Source organism: Rhincodon typus, chromosome 16 (genome assembly GCF_021869965.1).
Source record: "Rhincodon typus isolate 14 chromosome 16, sRhiTyp1.1, whole genome shotgun sequence".
Taxonomy (NCBI): Eukaryota; Metazoa; Chordata; class Chondrichthyes; order Orectolobiformes; family Rhincodontidae; genus Rhincodon; species Rhincodon typus.
The window spans coordinates 62,057,792-62,076,012 of record NC_063347.1 but is presented as its reverse complement, the minus strand read 5'-3'; the positions used below and the strand labels follow the sequence as shown (position 1 = coordinate 62,076,012).

At 41.7% G+C, this 18,221-nt stretch overlaps 1 protein-coding gene across 1 annotated transcript in view; it reads right to left on the bottom strand.

Moving 5' to 3' along the window:
• The window catches only part of nr2c2 (nuclear receptor subfamily 2, group C, member 2), a 185,891-nt gene that overhangs the window by 23,798 nt on the left and 143,872 nt on the right, over nucleotides 1–18,221 (bottom strand). The window contains exon 12 of the mRNA XM_048606713.1: nucleotides 11,847–11,986. Within this exon, the coding sequence (XP_048462670.1) occupies nucleotides 11,847–11,986 (140 nt within the window). The remainder of the gene's footprint in view (nucleotides 1–11,846; nucleotides 11,987–18,221) is intronic.

The following is an 18,221-nucleotide window of genomic DNA, read 5'->3' as shown; positions in this document are numbered from 1 at the left end:
GTTCATCCAGCTCTGCACCTTGTTGCCTCAGATTCTCCAACATCTGCAGTTCCTACTATCTCTTTCCTTTAATTCATCCTCATTTACCCTAAATAAAAGTTGATGCCGTGCAAATCCACCCGGCCCCAGTTATGTCAGATTTCTTCTGAAATTATTAGGACATTATTCATTCCAATCCTACCCTGGACCCCTTCCTTCAACTCCCTTTCTAATGTGTTGATGACTGTATATATTCTATGTCTTGCTCTCACCCGATCAGGAAATATTTGTCAATTTTGCTTCCAATTTCCAATTTTTTTTCAGCTTCCCTTGGTATATATCTGACTCTTCGCTTCCCTTCCTTGACTTCTTTGCCTTCAATAGGCTATTAATATCCACTATAAACCCATGGAATCTCAAAGTGATTTTAACTACATGTCCTCACACCCTGCTCTATGCTGAGATTCCATTCCATTCTTTCAGTTTCTCTGTCTCCTTTGCACCTGTTCCAATGATGCCACCTTCCATATCTGTGTTTTGGAGTTATCTTCTATACTTCTCAATCAAGGGTTTCCTCCATCATGGCTGACTGAGCACTCGACTGACTGTTTCTGCCACATGTCCCTCACGTTTGCCCTCACCCCTTCCCCTTCCTGTCAAAGCCACAACATGTTTTCCCTTTCCTCACTTTCCATACTACTAGCCTCGACATGCAAATATCATATTCTGCAAACTCTTTCACTACCAAATACATCTTCCCCTCCTATTTCAGCATTCTTTCCATGGTTGTCAATGATTTCCAACATGTTGACCCTTTCCACAGCACCTTTCCATTTAAACCTAGGAGGTGCATGTCCCTCTGCCTCTTCTTATTATCCTTGACACCAAGCACGCTTTCTTGGTGCAGCAGTGATTTACTTGGAACTGTTAAAATTTTGTCTTCTTTATTTTCTGCTGACAATGTTGTATTGAGAACACTAAATGCAGATTGAGTAACTGCCTTGTGAAACAGCTTTGCTCAGTCCTCAAGCATGACCTGGAGCCTCTGGTGACCTGCTGTTTTAACCCTCTACTTTGCTCTCGCGTTGACATCTCTGTCCTTGACTTGCTGCATTGATCCAGTTAAGCCCAATGTAAGTTTCCAATTAGGCACCTTACAACCTTCAGAACTCAACAATTCTAGCTCAAACTCTTCCCCACTTTTTCTTTGCATGATTCATTTTTTCTCATTTCTCATTTTATAATTTTCAATTTTTAGAGACCAGTTCTGGAACCTTCTTTTGTTTCTTTTCTTGCTCCATCATCACTCTTTCTGGCCTTTGAAGACTACAAGGAATAGGAACAGAAGTAGGCCATTTAGCGCTAGACAATTCCACCACACTTTTTTTGCGTCCCAAGATTGCAGCAGAGTAGGACACTCCAGATGGAGCTCCTCTGCTCCATCTGTTTATTTCTCATTTCCTTCTCTTTCTCCCCCACCCCGCCTTTTCTTCTTTATCTCTTGGTGTTTCTTCACCTCCCCTTTGATGATGTCTCAACCCAGTCTCTCAGCAGCTCATGGTAGTCTCTTGGTGTGAGTGGATCCCACCAGGACTTGTTCCCAAAGCACCGGAGGAGATCAGAAAGACAGCAGCTTCAGCAGGAGCAACAGCATTGCTGCCCAACACAGCAAGAGTGAGCAGTGGAGAATGTCTCCAGTATCAAAGCTGTCAAGAATAGGCAGCTGAGGTCTCCTCGAGAGGGAGTAAGTGGAGGACTCATCAAAGACTGTTGAACTTTTAACTTATTCCTGTACATTCCTAGTTTAAATGAAGAAAGACTTTAAAGTTAACTTTTTACCTTATTTCTTTATTTTTCTACTTATTTACAAAGTAATGCTTAACTTTTTAAACTCTGTTTCTCTTACTACTTTGGACCTAAGATTTTTGTACCTACATACTTTGGTACCCAAGATGGCAGCTTGTATGGCAACATTATACACTTTTGACTGTACTCCTGTGCTTGAATACACGTGACAAGAAAATCTATTAAAAAATGGCGAAACTACCCAGCCCATCAAATCCTCCAAGAATCTTATGTTTAAATAAGGTCTCCTCTCAGTCTTCTAAATTCCAATGAGCACAGGGCCAACCTACACAACCTCTCCTCAGAAGACCGTCCCTCCATACCTGGTATCAGCCTACTGAATCACCATTGGACTGCCTTCAATGCCACTATATCTTTCCTTAGACTGTTCACAGAATCACAACTATGGCCTGACTAGTGCTTGCATAATTTTAGCAAAACTTCCCTACTTTTAAACTCAATTCCATTTTAAATAAAGACCCACATACAATTTGCATTTCCTATTACCCACTGGATGCTAGCTTTTTGTGATTCATAGATGAGGATTCCCAAACCCCTCTGTCCTGTAGTTTTCTGCAGTCTTTCTCCATTTAATTAACATTCATCTCCTCTTCTTGCCAAAGTGCATAACCTCTCATTTCCCCACATTATATCCCATCTTATTTTTCATTAATTTGTGGGATGTCAGCATTTATTGTCCATCCCTAGTTGCTCTTGAGGAGGTGGTGGTGAGCTGCCTTCTTGAACTACTGCAGTCCACATGCTGCAGGAAGACTCACTATGCCTTTAGGAGGAGAATTTCAAAATTTTGACCAAGGGACGCTGAAGGAACAGTGATATACTTCAAAGTCAGGAAGGTAAGTGGCATTTTTTTCTGCTCATGGATCGTGGATATCACTGACTAGCCAGCATTTTATTGCCTGTCCTAACTGTACTTGAGAAGGTGGTGGTGAACTGCCTCCTTGAATTGCTGAAGCCAACATACTGTAGGTTGACCCACAATGTCCTTAGGACGAGAATTCCAGGACTTTGAGGCAGCGACAGTGAAGGAATGGTGATGTATTTCCAAGTCAGAATGGTGTGTGGCTTGGAGGGGAACTTGATGTTGTTCCCACACACCTGCTGCCCTTGACCTTTTAGATGGAATCGGTCATAGGTTTGGAAGGTGCTGTCTAAGGATCTTCTGCAGTGCATCTGGTAGATAGTACACACTGCTGCTACAGAGCGTCGGTGGTGGAGGAGGGAGGAGGTGTTTGTGGATGTGGTGCCAATCAAGTGGACTGTTTTGTCCTGGACGGTGTCAAGCTTCTTGAGAGTTGCTGGAGCTGCACTCACCCAGGCAAGTGGGGAATATTTCATCACACTCCTGACTTGTGCCTTGTAGATGGTTGACAAGCTTTGAGGAGACAGGTGAGTCACTTGCAGTATTCCTAGTCTCTGACCAACTCTTGCAGCCTCTGTGTTTATGTGACGAGTTCAGTTGAGTTTCTGGTAACCACAGGATGTTAATAGTGGGGGATTCAGTAATAAATAGCAAGTGTTTAAAAGAAAAATTATTTGAGCTGTTAATAAACTGTTGAACAGCAGTTATATTGTAGGATGGTGAATCAGGAAATTACAGGCACACATAATAAGGGTTATATATATCATAGGAGTTATTAATCCTCATATAAACTGTACAAACCAGAGACACTGCTGCCTCACAGCATAGGGACCCAGGATCGTTTTCAGCCTTGGGTAATTGTCTGTTTGGAGTTTACATGTTCTCCCCGTGTCTGCGTGGGTTTCCTCCGCAGGTTCCAGTTTCCTCCCACAGTTCAAAGATGTGCAGGTTAGGTGGATTGGCCATACTAAACTGTCCCATAGGACCCAGGATTGTGCAAGATAGGTGGATTAGTCATGTTATTAATGCTCTTCAAACGGTCAATACAGACTCAATGGGCCAAATGGCTTCTTTATGCACTATAGGGATTCTATGATTGTAGTAATAGTGTGAAACATAATTGAAGACATTATATTAATATCGATTTAGGTTTGCTTAATGGACATAAATAAAGAGTTTGCAGAAATGGGACACGTTCAGGTTGTCAGGCTGTGACTAGTGTGGTACTGCAATGATCAGTATTCAGAAGTCAGCTATTTACAATCTATATTAATGATTTAGGTGAGAGACAGAGCGTATCTAGGCTTGCTGACATAAAACGTTAGGTGGAAATGTTAGCAGTCAAGTGTACATTGAGAGACAGCAAAGGGATACAGACAGTGCTCAGGTTCCTGCAAATCAGGGCTTTGGAGCTCAAGCGGTTGGGAGCACTACGGAACAGCGGTGAAGTTCACAGTATCATGGATAGTATGTAAGAGAGGTGTTCACATCACAGGCAAGGATTCTACAGTCAGAAAGGAATTGGGTGACCACCAGGCAGAGCAAGAACACTGTAAAACCAACGTAGCACTTTGGATACTGTTTGTGGTGTATAGCCTCTCAGAGAAAAGTAGCAATGGCCAAATTTATTGCACCATCATTGGCTTTGTTGCCGATTAAGAAAGAGGTGGTGTTCGATGTCTTGAAAAACGTTAAGGTAGATAAGTCGCCAGGGCCTGATGGGATCTATCCCAGGATACTGAGAGAGGCGAGGGAGGATAATGCTGGGCCTTGACAAAGATTCTTTAGCCACAGGTAAGGTTCCAGAATTCTGTGTTCCATATTCCAGAATTCTGCAGAATAGCCAATGTTGTTCCTTTGTTTAAGGAGAGCAATAGGGATAATCCAGAAGATTAAAGGCTGATGAGCCTTACATCAGTGGTAGGGAAATTCGTGGAGAAGATTCGTAGAGGCAGGATTTACTTGCATTTGGAAAAGAATGGGACTTATTAGGGATAGTCAGCAAGGTTTTGTACGAGGGAGGTCTTGTCTTGTGTTTTTTGAGGAAGTGACGAAGATGATTGATGAGGGTAGGGCAGTGGATGTTGTTTATATGGACTTTACTAAAGCATTTGACAAGGTCCCTCACGGTAGGCTGGTCCAGAAGACTAAGTCCCCTGTGATCCATGGTGAGCTGATAAGTTGGATACAAAGTCATACAGGGTAGTTGTGTTTTCTCAGCTAGAGGTCTGTCGACTAGTGTTCTGCAAGGATCTGTACTCAGACCTCTGTTGTTTGTAATTTTTATAAATAACTTGAATGAAAACGTAGGTGGTCTGATTATTAAATTTGCAGATGACATGAAAATCGGTGGGGCTGTGGACTGTGGAGAAGGTTGTCAAAAGATACAGCAGGATATAGACCAGTGGAAAGTTGGGCAGAGAAATAACAGATGGAGTCTGAGGTGAATCATTTTGGGAAGTCAAATGCAAGAGGAAAGCATGCTGTAAATGGCAAGACCCCTAGAAGCACTGATTTACAGTGGGATCTTGGGGTCAATTACATAGCTTTCCCCAAAGTGGTAATGCAAGTGGATAAGGTGACAAAGGCAGCATACAGCATTTTTACCTTCATCAGCTGGGGCATTGAGTACAAAAGTTGGCAAGTCATGTTGCAGCTGTATAAGACTTTAGTTAGACCACATTTTGGAGTATTGTGCACAGTTCTGGCTGCTACACTATAGGAAGGGTGTGGCTGCTTTGGAGAGGGTGCAAAAGAAGTTTACCAGGATGTTGCGTGGATTGGAGAGTATTAGCTATAGGGAGAGGTTGGACAAACTTAGATTGTTTTCACCAGAGGTGGAGGCTGAGGGGCAACCCGATAGAAATATGTAAAATTATGAAAAGTATGGATAGTGTGGGCAGATGAAATCTTTTGTCCAGGATGGAATCATCAAATACCAAGGGGTACAGGTTTAAGGTGAGAGGGAGAAAGTTTAAAGGAGATGTGCAAGGCATGTTTTTTGCACAGAAGGTGCTGCCAGGAGAGGTATTAGAAGCAGATACGTTAGTAACGTTTTAATGACATTTAGACAGACGTGTGGACAGGCAGAAAACAGAGGGATATGGACCAAATACAGGCAGATGGGATTGATTAGAATGGCATCATGGTCACCACAGACATGATGAGTCTGTTCCTGTGCTGTACTGTTCTACGTTTAGCGGCTGGAATATATTTGGATTTCTAAAAGGCATTTGATAAGGTACCACACATGAGGCTAGTAATAAAGTAAAAGTCTAAGTGCTGGGGTAATATGTTAGTGTGAATAGGATTGTTACCTAATAGAAGACCCACAGTTGGAATACGAGGGGCCATTTTCAAGATGACAGCCTGTAACTAGTAGATCAGTGTTCAGCCACAGTTATTTATAGTACATATTAATGACTTGACTGAGGAAAAATAATATACGATCGCCAAATTTTTGGATGACACAAAAACAGATGGGATGACACAAAGAGTAAGAGAGATACGGACAGGTTAAGTGAGTGGGCAAAACCTTGGCAGATGGAAATGTAGAGAAATGTGAGGTGATGCAATTTGGCAGGAAGAGTAGAGGAGCTGAATGTTATTTAAATGGAAAAAGACTACAGAAAGCTACAGCACAGAAGGATTTGGGAATCCTGATCCTTGAATCACAAAAACTAGCATACAAGTTCAGTCGGTTATTATGAAAGGCAAATAGAATGCTGACCTTTACTTCAAATGGGATGGAATACAAAAATTAGGAAGTCTTGCTAAAACTGTACAAAGCACTAGACGGACCATAGCTGGAATGCAGTGAACATTTCTGTCCCCCTTACCTAAGGAGAGGTATTGGAGGCAGGCCAGAAAAGGTTTACTAGGTTGATACCAGGTAAGGAATGACTTTCTTTAAAGGAGAGGTTGAGTAGGTTAGGTCTGTACTCACTATAGTTTACAAAAGTAGTTTTGAAACATACAAGCTTCTCAGGGGGCTGGACAGGGTATTTCCAGGGAAAGTCCAGGACCTGAGGGTATGTTCTCAAAGTAAGGGGTCACCCAGTTAGGAAAGAGATGAGGAAGGATTTCTTGTCCTAGAAGAGAGTGGATCTGTAAAATTGTTTACTGCCGAGGAGCTACTGAGGCTGAGATAGACACATTTTTAATCAATGAAGGAATCGAGGATTCTGTGGAAAAGGCAAATAATTGGATTTAAGGATTATATGATCAGGCACAATCTCATTGAATGGTGTAGCAGATATGATGGGCTGAATGGGCTACTTCTGCTCCTACATCTTATGGTTTTGTTAATTGCAGTCCTTGCATATTTTACAGGATATTAGTAAGGCCAGCTGGAGTACTGATTGCAATTTTGGTTTCTTTATCTTAGAACACTTTCCCCAGAGATGGTACAATAAGACCATTTCCTGGGATGAGGCGTTGCCCCATGAGTGTCCAGGGATATGCAGGCTAGCTGGATGAGCCATAGTAAATGTGGGGTTATGTGGATAGGGTCAGGGGCCAGGTCTGGGTGGGATGCTCTTCCAAGAATCAGTCCGACTCAATGGTCCGAATGGCCTCTTTGCACACTGTAGGATTTCTCTGATTCTGTGATTCTTCTTATGGGACAGTGCCTCCTACCTCCATGTGAACCTACTGCCTCCAGCGTCAGTATACCTTCCCTTAGATAGAGGGACTAAAACTCTATGGTGTTTCATAATGAAATTTGAGATTCAGTCTCTACATTGAGGGTATATTCTGGTTGTAAACGTGCTGCAATCTGTGCATGCAGGGTTTCCTGAAGTTACAGAATAATACAACATGGAAACAGGCCCTTCGGCCCAAACTGCATTGGTCAGTCCCTCACAACAAGCAGAGACGTTAGTTATGTTTACAAATGAGTATAGTCAAAACAGAACGAGGTGAAGACTGAACTGAAATCAGAATACAGGGACCTGGGGGTGGAATGTGAGGTTCCACTGGATGTCAGGTACCTGCAACAGCCCCTGAACGTCCCTCTGTCCGCTTCCTCTCATTGGGATCCTCCAATAAGGTCACCACATCGTCTGGGGAGCCTGGCTCCACACTGGGGTAACCTGCAGTTTATACAAAATCATTGTCAGTTATTATAACAGAAAACCAGCTACCAATTTATGCTTCAGGTTTGGCTTAAGGAGACAGACTGGGAAATCAGAATGCCAGGATACATTTTGTTCTAGATTTCCTGACAGATGGAGACACTACACGCAAGCTCTGCCCCACAAAAGTGACAGGTCCACTTTTCCACTGCCTCCCTCAGAAAGGAGTGGAATAGTCTAACTGCCTCACGAAAACTCCAGGAGGAGGAAATGGTCTGTTCCATTTCTCCCTCACCACCAGTGGCTTGTCTCTGGATTACAAAAGTCATTTTCAAAGATCCCAGGGCTGCTTCATGCTGCCACCATTAAAGGCACAGGGCAGTTTGGCATCTTTAACCATAACACTGCATTTCTACAGCTCCTCAGATACAGTGTCCCAACTAACGTCAAGGGAACACAGCTAAAGGACATTTTAGGACTGGTGACCAAAAGCTTAGTCAAATAGGTTTTAAAGAACATTCAAGTGAGGAGAGACAGGTGGAGAGATGCAGAGGTTTAGAGAGGGAATTCACAGTTCAGGACCTCAGCAGATAAATGAACAGCTACCGATGGTGGAAATATTGGAATTGGAAATACTCAAGAAGCCAGTATGGAGGAACACAGATATCTCAGAAGCAGAAAGGGATTTGAAAACAAGGATGAAAATTTTAAAATAGGTATTAGGTTAAATGGAAGCTGCTATACACAAGTGAGCACTGCACTGATAGGTGAATGGGACTTGGAGCAAGTTGGAATTTCTGGATGAGGTGAAGTTTACAGAAGATGGCAGGACACTAGGAAGCTTAAAGGAATAGAGGGATCTTGGGGTGTCATCCACAGATCACTGAGAGTGACAGACAAGTTAATAGGTCAATTCAGAAGGCATATGGGACTCTTGCCTTTATCAGTTATGGCATAGATTATAAGAGCAGGGACATTATGTTGGAGCTGCACAGAACTTTAGTTAGACCACAGCTCAAGTACTGTGTGCTGCTTTGGTCGCCACACTACAGTAAAGACAAGATTGTGGTGGGGAGAGTGCAGAGGAGATTCACTAGGGTATTACCTGGAATGAAAAGCCTCAGTTATGGTGAGAAACTAGATAGGCTGTGATTGGTTTCTTTGAGCAGAGAATGGTGAGGGATGTGTTTGATTGAGGTATACTCTTTCCTATGGTAAACATGTGCAAAACCAGAAGGCATAAGTTTAAGGTGAGGAGAAGTGGTTTAGAGAAGATGTGAAAAATAATTTTTTCACCCAGAGGATGGTAGAAATATGGAATGGGTTGCCTGAGAGGGTGGCAGAAGCAGGTACTCTCACCATATTTAAGCAGCATCTGGATGAGTACTTACATATCAGGGCATAGTAGGCTAGGGACCAAGTGCAGGTAAATGGGGTTAGTGTAATTTGGTGTTTGTTGGTCAGCCTGTACAAGGTTGGCTGAAGGGCCTGTTTCTCTGCTGTATGACAATGACTACGTACACTGAGTTCCATCTCCCTCAACTCTCCCACTGTAAGTTATCAAACTACTTCTCTGACATCCAGTATTAAATAAGAAGAAATATTCTCCAATTAAATATTGGGAAGATCGAAGCCATTGTCTCTGGGCTATGCTCCAAAAATCCATTTCAGAGCCATCAACTCCATACCTCACCCCAAGGCTGACCCATTCTCTTCATAGCCTGGGTGTCATATCTAACCCCAGTGGAGTTTCTGCTCGCATGTGCATTCCATCACTAAGATCATCTACTTCCAACTCAGGAACAATGCTCCAACTCAGCTCATCAGCTGCTAAAACCCTAAATACCTTTGTTACCTCCAGACTCAACTATTCAAAAAATCTCTTGGCCTGTTCAACATGCAGTACTAATTGTAAAGTTTAGCTAAAGCTCTCTGCTGCCCCTTTAGTCTAACTCTCACTAACTCCTATTGCCTCTGTGCTTGCTTGACCTACAAATGGCTGTCCCTGCGCTGTTCCCAATTAAGTAATGCCTTGGTTGTAAAATTAACATTTTCTTTTCCAATTCGCTCAACTACCTCACCTTCCTTATCTCTAAGTTACTCCAAAGCAAGTTGCGCAGAAAATACCTATGAGCTCCTCCTATAATTGCCAGGATGATTACTGTTGATGGTGAGGAGGGAGAGATATTGACAAGGCGGGGGAGAGAGAGGGTTAGTACTGCCAGGGGGGTTTTGGCTGAATCCAGCAGGGGGAGGGGTATCTTGCCAGGTTGCATACTGTCAGTGAGGGGTGGGTGGAGTGTATTGCCTGGGTGAATACACAATAAGTATGTGTCAGTTTCTGAGCGTATCCATTCCCCCCAGAAATACCCTCTATGGCCAGTTGAGACCTCGCTGCAGGCCAGAGTGCATTTTCCTTACACAAATCCCCGACAAAGACATGACGTGAAACATTCTCCCTCTGCATCACAGCAGCTGATTGTCAGAGGGTGCAAACCTTAAAAATCTTGATGAAATTCAAAGGCATTCCTCCCATGTCACACCTGTCAGCAGCCTCTGCAGAGAGGGAATGAAAAAGTAAGCTTACCTTTCAGGTCTGAACCCTTTCATCGTAGACAGTTAATAGAAAGGGCATCAATGTTCAAGGTATGTTAAACATATCCTTTATTCATTAACAGGATGAGGACATCATTGGCTAGGCAGCATTTATTGCCCATCACTAATTGCCCAGAGGGCAGTTCAGAGACAACCACAGTGCTGTGGGTCTGGAGTCACATGTGGGCCAGACCAGGTAAGGTTGGCAGTTTACTTCCCTGAAGGACATTAGTGAGCCAGGTGGGCATTTCTGACAATCAACAATGGATTCATGGTCATCATTAGATTCTTAATTCCAGATATTGTATTGAATTCAAATTCCACCATCTGCCGAGGCGGGATTTGAACCCGGGTCCCCAGAACGTTATCCGGGTTTCTGGATTAATAGTCCAGCCATAATACCACTGGCCATTCCCCAAAAATATATATGTATAAAATATATTCAAAAAGTATACCATTGATTTATAGTAGACAGATCGTGCTAATGCTTGCCAAAACCTCCTGACAAAATGTAGCCATCAGATGAAGTAACATTTGAGTTATATTAATTGGATCAGGCTGTGTCTATAAACACCTCTTCCAATTTTAAACTTCTACATTTCCTTCACAAAAATACATGCACATTTAAAATGCAAAATGGTGTGCTGCTGAAGGCATAACTGAAGCCTGAAAAATTTGAAAAAATTTGGACAATGGAAGTTAATGAATTACTTGTTTATCTGCACAAGGAAACATCATCTCCCCTCTCTGTCTCTCCCATGAACTCAGTCTCTTTCTGTCCCAAATCATTCTCCAATTCTTTCTTTCTTCAACCTGACATTCTCCCTCCTTTTCTCAACACAATTTTCTCTCTTTTGCTGACTGTCGCCCTTCCCAACATGCTTGTCCTCCTGTTCAGCTACCACTCTCCCACATACCCAGTTTCACTCTCTCCAACCATCTCTCTTCTCTCCACAACAGTAATTTTCTGTCTCCTTTTTTTCCTTCTTAATCTTAGTGTCTCTGTTTTTTTTTCATCTCTGCATCATTCACCCCTCCTCAATTACAGCCTTTTCCTCTCTCCGTCATCTCAACCTCAGGATGGGTGGCAGCTCTGGGTCTGGCACCTGATTCCCAATAGTACACACTCCCACTGGAGCCCAGCATCAACGATTTGCAGGAGGGAAAAATGTCAGTGTGACTGGAGACTTTTGTGAATGACTCATGAAGTTATGGCTGTTTGAGCTGGATTTTGATCAGAAGATTCCCCCTGCTTAAGACGGACATCCTAAATAAATACTTCTAGTTCATGTACCTGGGCTTCCTCTGACCTTGGACGTCACATAAATGGTGGCTCAACACAACTCTTGGCTACAACACTCCAGGTCAGAATACAGCCTGATCAGTTCTGGCCTTCATCTGACTGAGCTCAGGAAGTACTCTCGTAAATTGCAGCTCATGCTATTGGTTTTGACAGTGCTTGCACTCACCTTGCTGCAGGCCACTCTGCAGGTGGTTTACAATCGCAGTGAGGATAGTAGAGAGATTCATGACCTGAGAACACTGTGCCAGGGCCAAAGTGAACAGCTCATTCCAGCAGGCTCGCACCAGGCTGGTGTTACAATCCTGACTGAAATACACAACACATGCAAATTAAAATTCTGCACACATACACATTCTCACAGCAAACCCCCACATGCTGCCTTCAGCTTTGTTTAAACAAACGATGGTTTATTATTTTATTCTGGTAGTGATCAGTGGTGTGCCACAAGGACCTGTGCTGGGTCCACTGCTTTTCGTATATTTATATAAATGATTTGGATGTGAATATAGGAGAAGTGGTTAGTAAGTTTGCAGATGACATCAAAATTGGTGGTGTAGTGGACAGCCAAGCAGGTTACCTCAGAGTACAATGGGACCTTGACTAAATGGGCCAGGAAGTGGCAGATGGAGTTTAAATTAGATAAATGTGTGGTATGGCATTATGGTAAGGTAAATCAGGGCAGGACTTATATACTAGATGGTAAGGCTCTCGGGAGCATTGCCAATCAAAGAGACCTTGGAGTGAAGATTCACAGTTCCTCAAAAGGTAGACAGAATAGTGAAGGCGGTGTTTGGTATGCTTGCCTTTACTGGTCAGTGCATCGAGCATTGGAGTTGGGAAGTCATGCTGTGGTTGTACACGACATTGGTTAGGCCATTTCGGAATACTGCATTCCAGTCTGGCCTCCCAGCTACGGGAAAGATGTTGTTAAACTTGAAAGGGTTCAGAAAAGATTTACAAGGATGTTGCCAGGGTTGGAAGGTTTGTGCTATAGGGAGAGGCTGAATAGGCTGGGGTTATTCTCCCTGGAGTGTTAGAGGCTGAGGGGTGACCTCATGGAAGTTTATAAAATCATGAGAGTCATAGATAGAGTGAATAGCCAAGACCTTTTCCCCAGAGTAGGGGAGTCCAAAACTAGTGAGCATAGGTTTAAGGTGACAGGGGAAAGATTTAAAAGGGACGTAAGGGGCAACTTTTTCATGCAGAGGGTGGTGCGTGTATGGAACAAGCTGCCAGAGGAAGTGGTGGAGGCTGGTACAATTACAACATTTAAAAGGCATCTGAATGGGAATATGAATAGGAAAGGTTGAGAGGATTATGGACAAAAGGTGGAATAGGACTAGATTAATTTAGGAAATCCGGTTGGCATGAACAAATTGAACTGAAGGGTCTGTTTCCATGCTATACATCCCTGTGACTCTAGGGCTGGTCCTCCATTTGCATATTTAAGTGAATGAATCAGTAGTCAGTGAGACTAGTCGACATGTTCTGCAAACTACGACCTCATTAAAAACCAGATAAACTAAACGCTCAAACATTATTGCACAAACTTCATTTAAACCTCCCCAACAGAGAGTTAGTACATATCACCAAGACTCCTTCAACAGCACCATCCAAATCCATGAACACGGCAAATGCAGCAGGTACATGGCAACACCATCATTCCTCTCCAAGTCGCTCACCATCTTACCTTGCAAATATATCGTTGTTCCTTCACTGTCACTGGGTCAAAATCCTGGAACTCCCTTCCTAACGGCATTGTGGATATTCACACACCCCATGGATCACAGTGGTTCAAGAAAGTAACGCAATAGCACCTTCTCCAGGGCAATTAGGGATGGGCAATAAATGCTGGCCCAGCCAGCAATGCACACCTCTCATGTGTGAAAACAAAGAAGCAAAATGCTAATCCTTTGCAATACTTTATATTCCAACCCTACTTAAAAAAAATTCACATTAAAATGTAAAATTGCACATGTACATAATTTCCCAGAAAGAATATGACCTCAACTAACATCAACAATAACAGAAATTTACACAATCAAAATATATAGATCAAAATTACTAGAATAATTTATATGTATATAAAATAAGCCTTTTCATTAGCAGCACTACACCTTGATTGAAAGCATTATCATTTGACAAGACATAAAGAGCAAGGTTTCTCTTCTTTCCCACAGACTTTCAATTAACTGACATCTTGATTATCTTCATCATCAGAACATCATCATCCATCAGCAGAACAGCATTGCCTCAACACTTCTGTGTTAACCTTGAACTGTAAATTGGAATACCAACTACATTTATTGGTTGGGTATAGCATGAGATATTCATTGATTGGTCTTAATTAACAATCCTGACTCACTTTGTTCTGCTGGCAGATTCTGTCACGCCAGCAAATCTTCTGTATATTTTTGAATTTCACTTTGGGCCATGGAAAGAATTTAGATGATGGTAGAACTATCATGCTATCTTTGTCAAATTTCCTCTTTCGAGCAAATAATTTCCATGACACTGACAGAGTCTCTCTCCAATCTTCACATGATATGTAGATGCATCTTGTATCTTTATAAAAAACTGCATTCATCCAATCACACACTTCTCCTTAACAACACAATGGTTTCTCATCAGGATCTTCTAACTAGCATGGAACTACATTTAATGCCTGACATGTCATGATTCATCTTCACTGTGGTAATGTTTGTGTTCATCTTACTTTGCTAACCTTATCAGACTTAAGCAAACTAAACCTCATCCAAGGAGTGTGTTTGAACACTAACTTGTGAGGCGGAAAGACTACTGTGAACTGTGGCAATTTTTAGGAAAAGAACAGAAAATTGTCTAGCCTGTGACAATGAGAAATGTGAAAATAATAACTAACCATCTAGCTTAACACCCAAGGAGTACTTTTTTCAAAATTCATTAGTGGGGCATGGTTGTCGCTGGCTGGGTCAGCATTTATTGCCCATCCCTAGTTGCCCTTGAGAAGGTGGTGGTGGTGGTGGTGTTTGAGCTACCTCTTGAACCACTACAGTCTATATGCTCTAGTTTGACCCACAATGGCGTTAGGGAGGGAATTCCAGGACTTTGACCCAGCGTCACTGAAGGAATGGCAATATATTTCCAAGTCAGAATGGTAAGTGACTCGTAGGGGAACCTGGTGGTAGGTAATCCCATGTGTCTGCTGTCCTTATCTTTCTAGATGGAATTGGTCATGGGTTCGGAAGGTCTTGTCCAGGGATCTTTGGTGAATTTCTGCTGTGCATCTTGTAGATAGTACACAGCTGCTTCTGAGCAATGATGATAGGGACAGTGGATGCTCGTGGATTTGGTGCCAATTCTCCTTCTGCAAGAATCTCTTCACTATCTGTCCACTTCTTTTTGCAGCACCATTTGATGCTGTCTCGTACGGTGATATTAAAATATGTTTGACTCAATTCTTACTAAAAATATTTCAACCAGCTCTGCAATGTTGCTGTCTATTCTGTATAGCAATAATAGCTCCTTTTATTACAACTATCTCCATGTGCTCTTAGTGAAATTCCTTTAACAGTTTTTCTCTAAACCTTATAATGACTCTTAAGCGATATAATTGATACAGCCTTGATTTACATTCAGCTCATTTCTAAGTGTGAGATATTCCTGCAATTTTGCATAATCTCAATTTTTAGGCCAGTTGTTCAATAACATCATTGAGCACTTTACTGAACAAAATATTCTTTCTCTTCTAATGTCTCTACCAAACACAGGAGTATCACTTCTGTAAATTAATTCACAGGTATGTCAGTTGCTAAAATTGTATCAGTCTTCACTGGAAATCTCAAAAGATCACCAGCATTTGCATTATCTGCTGACTTATAAGATTTGATCTTGTACGGATGTCTAATTTTATAATTTGGTCTTCTTTGCTCAAAGATCACTTTGTGCTTTCTCAGTACTTTCTTGCTGTCAGATGTATTCTTATTGATTGTACTGTAAATAACTCAGCCTAGTTTAACTGTAATTTCTTCAGCTAATTCCTTTGTATAGCAAAACTTAATTCTCTCCAATCACTATCAACGAAAAGTAGTAGGATGGACATATAGACATTTGAACAAGGATCAAGATTAGGCCATTCAGCTCCTCGAGCTTGTTCTGCCATTTAATAAGATCATGTTGATTTATTATAATATGCCCCTGCAGTACTAACCTTGCCTCACAGTAGAACACTGTTATTCAAATAACCAGTAACAAATAATAACAAATAACTAGTCTATTTCACAGCAGTTTTCACAAGGGAATGTGACTTACGGACTTCTTGTCTTCTCCATCTGAGCATTCAACAATACAGCAATGATAAAAGTTGTGAATGTTTGACTTTCTACTGTAGGCGCTAAAATTACATCCTCAGCCCTATTAGTCTAACTTCTATTTACTGTTCTCCTTGATCTTTGACTGAGTACGATTCTTAATCTTCCTGCTGAACACCTTCATCAACTTCCTTTTCCAAATCTATCCCATACACCATTTAAGGACTTCCCAGTACCTGACCTAGCTTTATCTCTACTATTATCCTAAGTATGACATAGAACATTATTGTTTTCTCTGCTCCTTTACGCTGTCTGGCTGTAACCAACTTTCTAACAGACATGGCATTTTGAGTAAAAATGACAGTGTCTAAAGTGTTTGTAGCTTCTATGGCAATATTCGCATCTAAATTTCCAAATCAGACTGGGACCTTGATGGCTATGGCCTAGATTTTGCTGAAATCTTGTGAACACCAATCCACCCCCAGCCAGCTCAGGAAAAGGTAATCATCTTACTTTCCCATTTCCAGGACACTGACCTCATCACAAACTTCTTTCCATATCGGTTTATTCCCTTTCCTCAAAACCATGGTTTGGCCTTTATTGCTCTTTAGGCCTCCTACCAATGTCTTGCTAAAGTTTATTTCTAAATTTGTACCCAGAGTGAGAATGTAATCTGTATATCAATGTTGATATATATAATAGAGAAAGACAGAGAGAGAGAGATAGTAATGAGCCTCGTTGTGTTTTACTCAACCACATTATCTTTGAATTACTAACAGTACCACGGTGTCCCCTTTTAATTCTTTCTGCATTTTTCATTGGTTTGTGATTGTTGTTCTGAGCTGCTTGGCCGGTGTCTCTTTTGGATTTTTGCTTTTTCCTCTCCTTTTCATACCATGTCATGGTCACAGAGTGAAAACAGACCCTTCAGTCCAACCAGTCCATGCCAACCATGTTCCCAAGTTAAACCAGTTAAGTTGCGAACAATCTTGAGTTAAACCACACCCCCCTACCTGACCTTTTAAACATTTTAACTGTACCTGCCTGTAGGGGTGACCTGTACCTGGCTATGTAAGGTGACTTGTACCTGACCAGACAAAGCAGCCCATACCTGCTTACAAGATAGCAGACAGAAGCTAAAGCCTGCTCACACAGTGAAACACAACGGTATGTTTGAGCAGAACTGCTAGATGGTCAGGAAAAGAATGCTGTATGTTCCCATCTGAGACAGTCTGATAAAAAGATACCTTAGGACAGATAAATGACCAATTCTAGCTCTATTAATACAAGGATGATTGTCCAAGTAAATGAATAACATCAGATGCTAGATTAGGTCCTTAAGCAGCTGAAAGGATAACAGCTAAAGTTATTTCGTAGTAAATAGTTGCCTCTTTGAAGCTACCAGCAATATTAAGTAGTTTCTAGCTAAAAATGCACTAATCATAGAAGTTGGTTTCAATACATAACCAGAATATAATACAAGCCGTAAAAATCATTTAAGCTTTGATGTGAAGGTTAACTAGCCTAAGGTGATGCCTTCTCTTATGCCCTGAACAAGATTGGTTGCTCTCAACCCATAAATTATGAAATGCTGACAGTAGAAGTAGTTGTATAACGTTACACTTTTAATTAACTTTATAACAGAGGTAAACCCTACTGCAATTAGTTAAAACTAACTGACTTTTTATTTTTAGATTATGTAATTGGGACAGTGGGAAAATAAAAGGAGTAACTGAATGTGATAAAAGACACCATCAAAATACAACGGGTAATAGAATTCGAGCTGTCCTTACAGATAAACCAGCCTAAGAAAGACCCAAAGGAGTATAGCCATTAAACTTTAGGAATGCGAATGAATAGGATGCATAGAAAGATACCAAGTCCTAAAGTTTGCAATGTCTAGCTAATACCATAAGATCATGGGAACCTGTAACTTTCATAGAATTGCTCACATTGAATAGGTGTTCCACGGGATTGGGTGTTTGGACAATGGAAAAGGACAGTGAATACGTTGCGTTTGAGTATTGTAACACAAAATGTATAAAACTGCTGTATTTCTTTATAAAAGCAGAGGGTGTGTCATTGATCTATCCTCCAAAGCCAGATTCAGGGAAGATCCTTTGGCCCTCTCCCTGCATAGACAGATTTCTGCTTGAATAAACATCTTCCACTTGCTTGAATCCTGCCTGCCTCTTAAGTTTATGTGAGACAACAAGGTGCAGGGCTGGATGAACACAGCAGGCCAAGCAGCA